Source organism: Neodiprion fabricii, chromosome 3, assembly GCF_021155785.1.
Source record: "Neodiprion fabricii isolate iyNeoFabr1 chromosome 3, iyNeoFabr1.1, whole genome shotgun sequence".
Classification (NCBI taxonomy): domain Eukaryota; kingdom Metazoa; phylum Arthropoda; class Insecta; order Hymenoptera; family Diprionidae; genus Neodiprion; species Neodiprion fabricii.
Window position 1 is genome coordinate 32,181,866 of NC_060241.1, and position 15,936 is coordinate 32,197,801.

Consider the following 15,936-nt stretch of genomic DNA (forward strand, 5'->3'; position numbering starts at 1 on the left):
AAATTTTTACATCGACTCTAAGATAGTCCGCATTGCGATCGAAGGTTCTTACGGAAATTAACATGGGTAAAACTTTTTTTCTCAGTATGTATATTATTGCAAGAGTAATAATGTTCCAAATAATCTGTAACCGCGAGGTTTTGGTGAGAATTAGTGCTAATATCTGAGAAATAATACACATCATCGTACGAGGCAATCTCGACGAATTGCACAACCTCGAATCCTGACCTTTTTTTTTTAATTTAGAGGAAGCGCAATTCGTCTATGTGTATTATTTTTTTCATACAGTATCACTAATGCCGACTAAAACCTCGCAGTTACAGATTTTTTGGAACATTATTACTTGCACGATAAAATATATAGTGGGAAAAAAAGTTTTTCTCACGTCACTTCCGCAAGAAACTTGGATCACAATGCGGGCTGTCTCAGAATCGCTGTAAGAATCTAAAAAAATTTGGCGACTCTTTTTAAAAGATTCGAAATTGATTTCAGTGATGGGGCGGTAAAAATTCGTCAACACCCTAAACAAGGTCCACCCTAATATAGTATATACATATATAACGCATAGATTGACGCGAATCCCGATGGCTAATGAGGATAACAATCGTCGAGCACGTGGCCCTCGTGTGCATAATGTACTGGTTAGGTAGATAGCGTGCAGCTCTCGTGTGTAATACACACATCAGTCAGTCGGTGCTGCGTTGTGCACACGTGGCCAGACTTGCCGTCCTTGTTCGTGCCAAGATGCGGCAGCGCTTGCGTTTCAATAAGCTAACGCGAATTGCACGTGCATGTCAGACGTTGCAAATCACCGGTCGGTAGTTAACGAAACAATTTTCCTGTCATCTGTACGTAGGGGGCATTCCGTGATATCTCGATCAAGATTCCACGTCGACCTCTCGGATTGAAAGATTTATCATTTTTTGTGGATGTACGTGACGAAAAACGCGATTGAATTTTACTTTTTTTTTTTTTTTTTTGCCACAATCTTTCAACCCAGCGTATCTGAAGTATGATTGCAAAACTTGAAAATTTTTTAGCATGGTGAGAATACTGTTTTATATGTTGAATAATATTTATAAATTTATTACAGAGATTGATGATGTTTCGAAAATATGAAATTCGGGAACGTCGCGTAGTATAACGCGTGTTGCGACGGTTTGTGTTTAATTGGACGTTGGGTATATTTTGCTCATCAGAGCGGAAAGCGTGACGTGAAAATTAACAGAAGTGAGAGAGAATTTCGAACGTCGGGCAATTCGTTTTGTATGTAAGCTTGATTTAGGGGGTAGTTAAACGGGGACATTGATAGTCGGGGTAAATGTGCTTATGATATTTCGGCAACGCGCCACGTGTCTCGAGTTTGCGGGCGAAAATATAATTTTCTTTTTTCCTCTTCTGCTACATTTCATTCTCACCGCATTCCGAGCCTCGTCTGTGATTACAAGCGGGTTCCATCTATAATAACGTACACGGCCAGAGATCGTCGTCGCTCGCGCGTTTTGATCAGAGTTACACATTACACACATGCCGAAGAAACTCGTGCAGGATAAACTTGGGCTGAAATAACCCCTAGCATCTCGTAAATGCTTCAACCCGAAAATATCCTGGGACGGCAGCAAAACAAAACTAATTTAAGAAACGTGCGCGGTTCGTCGTTTGCGAACGAACGACTCTGTGAGGATAGGAGAGGATAGGAGACGAAGAGAAAAGATAACCGAACGTTTTTTCTTCTTTTTCTTTTTTTCCCTATCAACACACGAGTCATCGAAATTCACACATCGCAAACAAGCGTACGTATTTCATTCGCAACGTATTCTTTCCGTCAGGGGTAATCCTGTTTCTCAAAATTCCACGTCGAAACTATTTTTGCATAATAATTTTCCGTCTTTCGGATCGAATTTTCTCTTTAGCTTGTACGTATTCGTTGACAAATCTATACCTCACGTTTCTTGGTGTAATCCGTACACTTTATTCAATAGTTGATAAGCTCGTTACGTTATTTCCAGCTCTTGCGCTTCTCTCTTTGCTGGATTTTTAATGTAATATTAATTTTTGTTTGTTCAACTTTGTTGAATATTATTGTTAGTCGGGAGGGGAGGCTCTGACCCTCGAGTAATATGTTCTCTCGGAGGTATTCACTTGTACGAAAGTATCCAGATATTCCTGGAGGAATTGAAACTGCATTTCTTGTTAAAATTGTGAGTTTGCTGTAACCGTTTCTTTCAATCTTTAAATTAAACCCAAGTCGTAACGAAACTGTACGAATAGAAATATCTAGTCGCCGTTTCAAAGTACGATGAGAAATAACCGCTGGTGGTAATAGAAAAATTATTACAACCCGCGTTGAGTGAATTAGATAGATGAACTTTATTATCGAATAACTAATGGTATACGTATGGTAATTAAATGAACAATAAGTATTGATCTTTGTAACCGATCATGAACGCTCAAACCCGGATCTCAACCTGACTCTAAAGTTGAGCTTGAAGTACAGATTGTATAATGTAATCCGTCCACGTGATTTTTACATATACCTACTGGTCTTGCTTCGATCTTTAGCGATTTCAAACGAAACCTCGCACACTGATCGAAGGTCATTAACATCTCGACGGTATTATATCTGTATCGTTTCGTGCATAAGATAACGTATTTGCCAGAGTTAAAACGAGACGGGGGTACACTTTTGTTACACAACGTTCATGGAAATAAGACATTGCTGTATATTTTTCGTTCTCAAAATCTAATCGAAATATTTTTATCATCTCGTTGAAGACATAAATACGCGTATAATATTACGCATTTATGAAATTGATTAAAATTTTTATTATTACTACTCGTCGATAGACGTGCGAAAAGTTGATTAAAAGAAAAAAAAAAAAAAGAAAACTCCCTCTTCTCTAAATCACGTTATCTGAATTAAGGCATCGCGTTTTATAATCCGGTCAATGCCAGCCTGCAGCAGCGAAGTAGAAGGAGACGGAAGAAGAGAAGAAGGAGAAAGGCGATTTTGAAAACCATCAGCCACCTCCGTGTTGTACCTACGTATTATTGTACGTACGTATTATACACATATATCGCCTCCAAATATTTCTAACAAGAGTTTCGGAGCACCAACAACCGTAATAACAACCTGCACGCGGAGGGATCAGATTGCGAGAATTTATAAGCTCTAGGAAATCGTGCCTCGATTTATCGTGTGACGAATGTCCGGTCGAGTGACTTTTAAATTTAAATACTTCTCTCCTCACCTCGCCGTCCATGATCGCTATGATTCTTAAATCCGATAACAGTTGCCCGCCGCGTTTTTTCTTCCCATTACGTATTCTTCTTCGTCTTCTTCTTCTTCTTTTTCTTCCTCTTCTTCTTCTCGCTCCTTCAGACTCTCGATATCTGTATTTACACGCACAGAATACGTGCATCTGTATTTGGTACTTTATGCTCGCGTGATTTTTGTTCCATCTAATTCACTTTTTGTTCTTCTCCTTTCTTATTATTTTTTTTTTTTTTTTTTTTAATTTTATTTCGTTGCCTTCGTCATGCTTTTTCCAAACTTTATTTCTTTGTTTATTTATTTGTTTACTTGTTTAGTTTTTTTTGCATTCTTCCCTCGTGGCCTTGGACTTGGATGTTCCAGGATTGTAATTCGAGAGTTCAACAGCTGCTACCAATCGCGTCGTTCTATCGTGTCGCATTGCCTTTGATCGTTGAGCAGGTTACGTCGTGTGTACCTAGACTTGAAACTCTAGTGGTTTTAGAATATACGAATTTCTCCAGAAAATAATAAAAGATGGCGGAGGTCGGAAGACGGGGATTGGAATTCAGCTGGTTTTTCAATCCTTTCAATCTTCTACGCTAAACTATTCGAGGTTCAAGTATCGAACATTTCTATCCATCCCATCGTCGTGCATTTATATATGACGCGAATATAATTTCCCACGAATCCGTAACCGTACTCTTTGACACGCATACAAATATGCATGAAAATAACGATTTATCAGGTTTGATGAGGTTTTCTTTTTTTCGTTAATTTTAACTCGTCTTTTTTCGTAGAGTAAAAATTTGAAGGGCTTTCGTTTTTCTCTCTCTAACCTCTGATAAAAATACAATCTTTACTGCAACAATTATTCCACCTTTCATAATTATCAAGGTAAAAAAAACCCGCGACGGTGAACTCGGGGAGCTCGAAACCGCATTTTTTTTACGACCACCCTCTGCAATAACCTCGATTTAAACCTCGGGCCTGTGTCGGGTAATATAAAGGGGGAAAAAAAAGAAAAAAAAAAAAAAAATGGAAAAAGCATATCGATGCCTTGCAGGTAACGCGTCATCGTCCGCTGGTCGGCTGTAGCTTTGGAGGCTGCCGAAACTTGCGGAGGTCGCTATTTTTGGGTCAGGGTTCCACCAGTGTGCCCCCCTCCTCCCACTCGAATCATTTCGCCCCCCCCCCCCCCCCCCCCCCACCCCTTCTTGCCCGACACGCGTGTCTGTCTCGCACGCCGACTTGTAACGCCTCCTTCCCTCAACGCGTCGTGTATTTTAATCAAACCTCGTTGATTGTTTCTAATGGATGATATTACACGTAAATTTTCATGGTTAACTTAACGGAACATTGACAGAAAAATTATCAGTGGTTTTTAGCGTCGGAACGATTTTTATGGGATTTAGTTTGCCAAATGCGAGCATTCTGTTTAATCTCGGCTTATGAAATTTTTGGACCCAATCGAAAAGAAAATCGACGCATCGATGCATTAATCTAACGTTACGAACTTTAATTTCACAAAGTCGAGATACTTTTCATACGAACACAAACCGCAGGGTAAATTCTAGTTTCATTTCTTTCGCTTTTTTTTTATTTACTCATATATATTTTTTTTTCCCCCTTATCCTTTCTTAGAATCATTGCACGAAATGTTGTTCTCGCTAGATTATCGTATAACGTTCAACGCTTGTTATATCTAGTAATGAGTATAGCCAGCCACCGATTAACAATTGTTATCTACAACTCATGATATCATAGAAGCTGAAAAACTGTTTAATATCGTCATTTTCAAGTGTTTTATACATTATATTTATGTGTACGTGTGTTTGTGTGTGCGCTTTAGCAACTTTTTAATCTAGTATATTATTATTTTAATCAAGTTGATTTTTATTTTTCATTATTCTCTTTCACTAATTCGAGAAACAATTACAACTTTTACCACTCGGTTGTCAAGGTGAGATTGATGCAGATTAGAAATCTGGAGAGGGTATAATAATAACACTCGCATGTTCGTTACTTATAACAGCTAAGATTTTACGGTGCATTTTTCGTTTTCTCAAATTCAATCTATCCGTATTTCAAAATTATAGTATTTTTTTTCTTTCAATTTTCAAAATTCCACTTCAACTCACCTCAACTGTAATAATATAAGTAGTTGGGGCTATCAGCGAGCTGTTCGTAAGTATTACGCGTACACGATAAGAAAGGAGTGAAAATTGTAGAGTTGCAACAATACAGACGAATGCAGCTTTTATACTGATTTTATGTCAGGCAATGCGTATTGGGGTGGTTCTTATTTGGGTAATGTCGGAATTTCTTTGCGCTCATTCCCCAAAAAACAATCACGTTGTTTAGAAAAAATTCAGGTTAAATCAAAAAATTTTCCATAACTGTAACACGCCCCGCAAAGCAGTCAAATTTTTATACGGAAAATTCATGAATTTGAATATTGAAAAAAAAAAAAAAAACTGTTCGCCACTCTGAAATTATGTATTATAAAAAATTTTCTTCGGCTATTCTGTAGGAAATCTAATATTAGATTTAGGAAAATTTTACACGAGATTCTTATTACAGAGCATTAATGTTCTCACAGAATAGGAGAATCTTTTTTATAATATATAGTTTCAAAATAATACAAACAGTTTTGTGGAAAAAAATTTCAATTTCACGAATTTTTTCATATCAAAATTTGACTGCTTGGCGAGGCGTGTTATAAAATTATCGTAAAATTTTTTGTACGTAGCCTGATTTTCCATCTGCATCAATATCCGTATCGTTGTTGCATCGTCACTGGGGTTCACGTGTTCAAACATACGACTGATCTAGTGCAGCATAATTCCCTCATACAGGATACAGAAATTTATTCCTCCACGTACAGTTTACAAAACTCATCAAATTTGCGACACTTTCGATTGGGAATATCTTTTATTTTTTTTTATCTCCGAATGAAATAAGTGCAATAACTTTGGTAAATTTCTCACTCTTTCTCTCGCCTTCAATTCAGGCTTTCACATTTCAAATTCCAACCTTGCAGTTTTTTAGATTACAGAAAAATTTATGGAACGGCACTTGTTATGGCTTTGAACTGAATGCAAAGTTTTATCACCCATCGCAATACCGTGTATAACATTATATGTTCTCAGCTTGTTGATGTGGATATTCAGAATAATGGTTGTGGTAGGTGTATAGTTTCTTAAAATATTTAAATTTTGTGTCACCTATAAACCTGTATAAATACTAGGATAAATTTTTCGATGGAAATAGTGATGCGCTCGTTTTTCTGTTATACACTTATACATAATACATGTAGGTATATGTATAAAGTATTGCATAATATTGAGGGAGAGAAAAAAATGTAAAAGAAAATAGATCGGTAAAATAATGTATCGTCGGTATATTAATAAATAAAGTATTTAAATTTATGGTTCTCGACTCTCTTTTTCATGCCAGTTGATAGCTTTTTTTATGAGTTTTGGCCGACGTACAAAAATCTTTTACCGACACTTTTTTTTTATTTCGACGTATAGTTACATCTGGGTTCTCTTTCTTTTCATCTTTGTTAGACACGAATTCTCACGTTGTGAGAAAAATTTAAATTACACTTCCGGACAACGAACGATGCACAGCTGGTCGAAAAAGAAAAAGAAAATCAATTTGTCGTAGATAATGTTGGGAAAAATCATAGAAAACGTTACAAACGATGTTGAAAAGTAACTCATACCGTGCAGGTATCGAAACAAAAAAATTGATTACTTATTTTTCTGCTGCAATTTACGTATTTTAATTTTAACTAGACCGCAGACTATTATTGAGACTGGAAATTGTATGATTGGAAATTATTAAGACCTTGCACAAATAGGGTTCGCAATCTGACAGAATTTAGATTATATAATTTACGAATCTTATACAAGACGTTGAACGTTGTTTATTCAAGAGTTTATACGCACACACATAACATAACAGCTAGCGATAAATTCGATGTCTTGTACTAAATCGAAGCAAGCCTCTTGATCACTCACTTTTCAATTTATTACAATGACGTACGATCTTTGACACCCAGATATAGAGGAGCTCGCGGATCTTGATTAATGATTAACGATTATGAATCTCGGACGAATAAAAGCCTGGTCGAGTTCTTGCGCACCAAAAACTCACCGAGCAATATATATATATATATATATATATATGTGTGTGTGTGTATAATTCGATTCGTGTCAACGGCATTGCCTATATACCCGGAAATCTTCCTTGATTTGATTTGAATATACGTAACGAGTTTCATGGCTCTTTTTTCACGACCAATAATGAATCTTTATTCGAGATTGATAATCATTGAGTATGACGTCGAAATTAAGTGTATACTATTGTAATACGGGTAATAATATGTTTGAACCTGCAGAGTTAACAATAAGGCTTTGATGTTAATTCTTGACTGCGTATTTTTATTCTATTTTTCATTTCTATCCTCCATTGCACTGCATTGCATCGCATTCCTGCTGCAGCGATAAATTATATTTAAAGCGGTGCAAATTCTTGGGCAACGTGGCGATGCGTGGCGCGGAAAGCAGGGAAAGGCTTCTTGCTCCGTTCTACGTAGAAGAGAAGTTTTCTTCCTTTCTCCTTGAGGTCACCAGAGTCCGTTCGACGAGTAGCTTCACCTCGGCTTCGGTCGAGGTGAGCTCTCGTGGTAAAGAATAGAGATGCATTCGAGAGATCATAATTCACGCTCCAGTTGGCCGCTTGGCTGCTGTCACTCGTTTCGAATACGTTGAATATGCCGAATGACTTTAACGAGTCACAGAGATCCACACACAAAAACCCAGAAGCCTGATATCTGTGATCTGTTCTTACCGAGGGATAATGGGTAGCATTTCAATTAGAGGCGAAGAATTGTCGAATGTTAATTCGCGTGGATATAACGTGATACGAGTTTGAAAAGTTTGTTGAACAAATTACAGATTGCGTAATTAATTGCAGGATATGAGAAAAGTTGATAATTTTCGTTCGGTCATGATCTGTAGCTTTGGAATGTAACGAATTCGCAAGAAAGTGCAGCGTCAGGTTCACCACCATTTTTAAATTTACACGGGGGGGGGGAGTCGGAGGAGGTAATTGAACCACTCGTCACCGAAGTAAAGCCAACGTCCGTGTGATACGGAGAGGAAGAGTTACGGCATCTCGAAATGATAATTATAACACTCGATCGCACTTGATTCGGTATTAATTTTGCAATATAGGTACACGCGTTTGCCCGTTTCATCTTTCGCCGTGTTCATTTACCAACCGACGATGAGTCAGTTCAAGTGGTGTGTAAAACCGAACGTTACGCGTCCCGTAAACATGTCATATATTCAAATATGTTAGATCTAAGACTCGTCGATAAGCGAGTATTTTATCAACGGAATACAGACTGAAGATCTTTTGGGAAATTCGCGATGATCCGACTGAGGGGATTTATCCTGAAAGAATGCTTGAGAGGGAAATTCACCAAGCCTCGATAAGCGTAACTGCTTTATTTTTATACCGTTTCTGTATGTAATATCATGCAAGTTGTTTTTCTATATAGCCGGATTATATTTTTCCATCTAACAAATGTCTAGACAGTAGAAGAATCCACTTACGGGTGAACCGAGCTGTAAGAGAAGCTGGTGGAAAGAAGCTTTCCACTTTGCTCGTGTAGCATGTGCAGAATCAACCCTTGAATCGCTATGAATTGATTAATTATCCATTGGGTCTTGTACGAGCTGGGCTTGATAAGTCAAGTGGAATAAACTCGTTGTGCAAGCCGGTGAAAACTGAGTGTTGAAAAAGGTCGAAAGAAAGAAGAAGACGTACATATGATGCGGTAATAAAGTATTAAAAAACCTTGGTAACTACTTCGGTGCGAACGATTTCGTCGATCGAAGCTAATTGCACTTGCCTGAATTTTGGGAAATCACTTTGTCGGAATTCGAGTAATAAGATTCCGAGAGACGAGAAAATTATCCTTACACACCGCCGGAAGAACGTCCTACTTTGTGAAAATCCTTGTTCTGCCAGCGGTCGTTAGTTTTGCAGAATCGTTTATTACCAACTCGATACCGGAAAGTTATCGTTTACTGGCGCAGTCGTTGATACTTACAGAGAATCCGGTTCACGGTTCCATCGAATTCACGTAATTGCGTGCGAGAGAGAAAAAGAAAAAGAAAAAGAACAATAATATCCATGTTAACGCAAAGGCCGAGTGTCGGTACGATGAAACGTCGGGAGTTTCGAATAATTGATGCGAATCAAAATGAGAAGGAAGAACATCGAGCTGAGTCAACGAGGCGATGGGCATTTTGCCATTGATGCGAGGCTATAATCCCCCCTCCGAGTTTCGTTGCACAATTTCTGCTACAGAGAGTCGGTCCGACATTGCGCCAAGTAAAGTGGCCGAGCGATGTCTGCACTTATACCCATGACCTTGACACATTTTCGCGGAGCAATCTTTACTATCACATTCGCTTCCTCAATTCCTCAATCGTGTAACAAGAAATCGACGTATGAGAATGGTGGAACGAAACGAGTAATATCCGCGGACAAGTTCAATTTTTACTCGTAAACTGGGGGAGGATCGTGCTTTAGGTTCGTTTGGTTCAGTGGTTCGAACTTGACTTTATCACGTCTCGCGGCCTGTGACGATAACAGCTCGAATTAATTAGCTGTAATAGTTCAATTAACTCTGCCGAGCTGATAATTAAAGGTTAATTGACTAAGTTTACACTCGAAGTCCATTCACCGTGTATAACCGTGCATTACACGTGGGATGTGTAACTTGAGGTCGATTCGTTCGCCGAAAACTGGCTGTCAAACCTAATGAACGAGGTGGTTGGATCAAATGGTCGAGAGCTTTTTGTCTTTCAGTCAAAGTGCTCCAATTAGCGGGAGATTATTTTTTCGGTGTAATTTCGGTACGTAATACGATGTCATGTAGGTTCGTTGTTACACGCGTCTTCGGTAATTATTTTCCGTTACCAAAAACTTGGGACAACTTGCACAAACACACAAGCTTTCTAAATATTAATAAAGAAATTAGGTATCTGGTCAATTCAAATGGTCGAATCTTCTATTCTCAGGATAACTTTAACGACTGCTTGTCAGTAAAAATAATTCCTTCTTCGAGGATGTTAAACTCTTTGTCTTAACGTGCTCGGCTGTGTCACAAAATATTAGAAGGGATATTCAGTTATGCTGTATCACGAAGGGGAAAAAAGAGGAAAAAACATCGAGTCGGGGTAGCTGTGTAGAAAATTTATTTACGGATCGGACATCGTTTGCAAATGAATCGTGCGAATTGTGCGAGATAATTGGAATTGATTAACCCGTTTCCCTCACGTTGCCGGGCACGTGTATCCTTAGTCTATATATTTACCGGTTCCTGCGTAACATTCGATTCTATGGACACGAGACAGTCTCCTTTGTATTTTGGCGAATGAAATTAGGTATGTATGGTTATTGACTGGGTAAAATTTAGGGTTACATAAATTCCATTCTACTTCTACGCTGTGCCGCGTGCAGAAAGTACGTAACGAGAACACGATCGCGAAACCCCAGAATTTCTCTTCAGTTACGAAGTCCCTACGGTACTAGCGAGACAATGAGGCTAATTTCGTCGGTTAATTTTATCGATGAATGGAAGAAATGTTGTCAACTTCGGGCGCGATCCGGATATTGCAATTAAGGTAAAACAGAGGAGTAGAATCGTCGGTTCTTGTAACGAGGGGATGAATTCGTTCTCATTCTCACGGTAAAAAGAAATACGGACATTTTATCTGTTGCGCAATGCCACACCGGCGATCGGTTCGAACAACAATGCGGAAAGATGCGAAAAACTTGAAAATTATCGTAGCTTTCCTCATCGTCAGACTTTTCTCTTGGCGTTGAAAAAGCGATGCCCACACCCTCTGGGGCGTAACATGTATACAAGATTGTAGTGATAAAGTGATATTTTTTTATTCAGTTTCTATTCGAACACCGTCGCTCTCTCTCTTTCTCTCTCTGTCTCTCTTACAAGGTTACAAATCACCGGCTGTGAAGATAAGCATACGAAAAACGAATGATCTATTATCAGTTAAACCAACGATAAGCAGCTGAGATGGTCTTGTCAACGTCTCTCGCAAGATGATACTTGTAGTAGAAACAAACAAGCCAATCGCATGGAAACATGCTTTTGGAGCTTCTATTCAATTCCTCCCGGCAAGTGGTGAGGAGTGATTTTCATTCGTTACAAGACGACGCGGCGATCATTGATTCGAGACAATGGATTTCACAAGTTCTCGATTCGATGAGGAATATATAAAGAAGAAACTACGTCTTTGTCGTTTTATATCGGTGCGTTAATTATCCAAGTCGAGAATAGATTTAGGAAGCCAACCAGAAATGCGGCAGGTCTGCCAACTCTCCTTGGTGCATGAATGAGTCGGTTATACCTATATACGTGCATAGACACGTGCTCGGTGATTTATGGACAACCCGAGAGAAGCGGACGGTGCACAGGAATCAAGAAAACGACAAAGCGTGCGGTGCTGCGTTTTCTCGTAGCGATGTATTCGAGCTGACTAGCGAGTTGGAATATCCAACGGAAAACGCAAACGGCTTTCCCTCCGACTGATCGATACTAAAATACAAGCATGTAATTCATATTTTCGCAGTACGATTGAAAGACTTGAAAATTTCACGCGTGTCAAATGTCATTCGACGTTTCGTTCGCGAAAATTGTCCGATTTTCACCATATACTTACAACAAGTTGGTTCGAATTCGTTCCTACTTTCGAGTTTATTGCCGCAGAGCGGCGATGGAGCTGAAAAGTGTATTACCTACCCCTACATTACGCTAATCTTAGACGAGTCTCTCTGGCCATTCACAGAAGCATTTGTGCAACGTCGTGGTAGCGGGTCAGAATGGAGCCGAGAGCAGTGAGCTGTGCGAGAGTTCGTTGTCTCGACTATCCGGGTGCGGTGACTATCTTTGGAATCGAAAGATAATTGCTCAGAATGAAATTCTGCCCGGTGCCAAATTGTCCTCAGTCGGTACGGGAATTCATCCGTTGGCGGTCGAAACAGCTGAGAATCGGTCTTCCGAACGCAAAGACTCGGACCTGCTGCTGCTGTTGTTATTATTATCATTACTATCATTAATGATGTTAATATTGACATCATCATCATCATCATCATTATTATTATTATTATTATACGTATCTGTAATCGTTGCCAAGAAAGAATCAGCAGAAGAACCCAAATTCATTCCTCGGTATACTTATGATTGGGCTATTTCACATCGTTGTTGAAAGCTTGCAAAACACCGTTGCTACGAATTAGTTAATTGGTGGTATTTTATTTTATTTTTTTTTATTCATCTTTTTCCTTCATATCCTGTTGCAGAGGAGGAGCCGGTGGAGAACAGCAGAACAAACGGGAACCACTACGGGATACAACGAGCCAGTCCAGTCGGCTCGAGTTCCCGAGGGACGCCGCCGACCTCCGGACATCTAACGACGCTCCAAACCTCCCAACAGCATCACAACAATCACAACAATTCCCATAATCATTACACAGATAATCACAATTCGAATCATTCGAATCACTCGTACGGCGGGGGACCACCACTTGTCGTCGATTTGGAAGCCAGCAGCGATAGCAAACGACACCGGAACGGGTACGTGCTGTTCGCAATCAGAATCTTATTTTATTTTCTTATTATTATTATCCTAATATTTCCAGTATTATGTATAGTGGCGTGTATGTGTGAAGCGGGTATCGAGCGGTTGTTTAATTTGCGTACGTAGCCGTAATTTTCTAATCTTTCTTGATTGAAATTTCCTTCACTCATCGATAGCGTGGCTTAAAAATCTATTTGATATTTTTTAAACTCCTCTACAACGTCGATACACTCGGAGTATATATGTAGCCAATATGAGATAGTATGAAATAGTTGTACCCGTCAAGTTGGAGGAAAAAAGTTTTTTCAAAGAATTGTCGCTTATTGTCGAATTTCGGTTCAAATTTTACCGCGATCTATGTTCCTAATAAAACGATGAGTAATTGAAGAAACGAAAAGAACAATAACAACATTGGGGGGGGGGGGGGGGGGGGGATAAGGTTTGTGCGTGTCTGTGCATATTCGTATTTCTCTTTTCATTCTCGTTGTTGGATATTATTTATTTACGATCTGTTATACGTCGATGATGCCATGTAGGTACAACTAGGAGGGACTAGTTATAATTACAGCAGTATCACGCTTATGAACTTTGTTGCAAATTTATGACGAGCCTTCTTGAATATGTTGGATGTTGTTTTCGTTTTTTTTTCGCCGGTGTTTCTCGATCAACCAATCGCGATTTATCGCAACTTGGGTGTCTCTTTGAGCAGGCTGCGCAGACTTTGTGCTTTAATTAAATTGAATGTATATGAGGGATTCCCAGTCAAATCGTTATTTTTTTATATTTTTTATGTATAGTTTTTTCTTTTGCCCGAGATGTGATCTCAAATTTTTAAAAATTGCTGTTTCATTTGTTGGGGGTCACGCAAGCCAAAAATATAAAGTATTTTATATTGGTGAAATTTTTTACACTTTATGAAGCTTAAAATTAATAGGTAATGAAAAAAAAATATCTCCCAAGAATACCGATTCCTTGTATCCCATTTTTGGACTATCACGAAAATATTTGTTTCGAGCTGTGACGTCTGTAAAAAAAAATTTCATGACGTTGAATATTTCGTTCATCATGTTTTCCCTCAATTTTATGATTTTTGAGTTAGTACAACCCCTAAAAAATTTAACCAATACTTCGAAATATTCAAATTCGTATTTTACGGGGGAAAAAAAATATCGGATATCAAAATCCAGCGGTATCAGGTCGATGACCCCGTGATTAGACTCAGAATGCATCATATACATTTTTCAATTGGCTGCTTTGAAGTGTACTTTACCGAGTGAACTTTCAACAGGATAATTGCATCGGGACGTGTATGATTACCGACATCACCTGGCATACGATAAGAAAAGAAAAACAAAATCCCGTACCGTATCACATGGCATTTTTTTGAGACTCGCGAGAAATGACATTGTAGATTGTAGAATTTGACATTTTTATTAACTCGTCTGTCTTATACCTTATCGAAAGTAATTTTTTACAAGAGTTTATTGATTATATTTTCTTATCTCCCTCCTTTGATGTAATGTTCAAGATATCAAAATTCACGCCGGTTTGCGTTGTGCAACTCTTATTACAATATTTTTATGTACATGTTGTGTTCATGGGATTATATATATATATTTTTTTTTTGTCGTCTGAAATTTTAGCTACACAAGCAGAATGATCACTTAAAAATGGAAATATTGACAAGTTTTCTTAATTATTTATCACCTTTTTTAATTGTTACCTGGTTCAATTGTGTAATAATTAATTATTAATTAATTGATTACAATCAATTGCCAAGATTTGAACAGGTTTTACAAGTTGCCGCATGTTTTCTAACGATTGAAGAGATCGGGTAATTCGATAATAATTCTTTACGATAATCGTGCAATTAAGCTATCCATTTACTTCGATAAGTCTATAGTATAACCTTTTTGAGTCACACATTATTGTTCGGAGTAAATTTTTAGAACAAGATAGTATTCCATAGTTTTTGGGGTCGCTGATAAAAATTTAAAATCACATTTAAAAAATTTCAAATTTGATCGAATACAGTCAAAAAACTTAATCACGTGTTATGGGGTCGTTGATTGGATTCGACATACTGAATTTTCAGAACAGCGATCCCGAAAACCCCTGGACAGAATTTTTGCTCCGGATTCGATCGAATCTGAAGTCTTAGTCCGCCATGCAGGATCAACCATCTTGATTCTTTAAAATCTGGCTTCAAATTAGTAATCAGCGACCCCAAAAACTTATAATTTATGTAAAACATGGTTATGTGTAGGATGGTAAATTTTTCGGGAATGAATTATTCCTTCGATTATTACGATTTTTTTCTATCAAGATGCTTCTAACAATAATAACTTACATCATATCGCGATAATTACTCTCGAGTATTGAAAACCTATTAGTATACTATCAGAAATAGCAAAAACGCGCAAGGAAATACGTTTTCAAAGTTCTCTAAACATACGAAAAATGGATATAAAAATAGGCGGTAAGAATACTTACCACTATGACTTAAAGGGATAAGTGTTACAAACACGAGAGACGTACATAAGTATCGTAAACCTGACCGACCTGACCTACGCTACTTGAAAATGCTGTTCGAGCTACCGGAATAAAATATTGCGTAATCCACGAATCAACCTTTGAGATATAACGCTGTTCTCATTACGAACTTCTTAATTCGCTTGAAATGTATATTAGATTGATTAACGTGCGACAGTGGGCTTGGGACATTTAAATTCATTGCGTTAATATTCACGATGTAGATCAGTGTACGATATAAACGAGACACCGCATTATAAATTGAAGGAGGGGGAGAAACAAAAAAGAAAAAGAAATCTGCAAACCTGAAATCACCGTCGAAAAGCCTCGACCGAATAATCTTGAGGTCGGAATGAATAATGGCTGCATGCGAAACTTTGAACGTGGCGAACACACCGCAATTACTGCATGTTGTTGATCGTGCTCGAGCACATGTGACGATCGCGTAGCTTTGGCTTATAG

At 38.3% G+C, this 15,936-nt stretch overlaps 1 protein-coding gene across 1 annotated transcript in view; it reads left to right on the plus strand.

Moving 5' to 3' along the window:
* LOC124178315 (mucin-5AC-like) overlaps positions 1 to 15,936 on the plus strand; it is a 91,702-nt gene that overhangs the window by 50,274 nt on the left and 25,492 nt on the right. Inside the window, exon 6 of the mRNA XM_046561552.1 lies at positions 12,665 to 12,938. Coding sequence (XP_046417508.1) covers positions 12,665 to 12,938 — 274 coding nt within the window. The remainder of the gene's footprint in view (positions 1 to 12,664; positions 12,939 to 15,936) is intronic.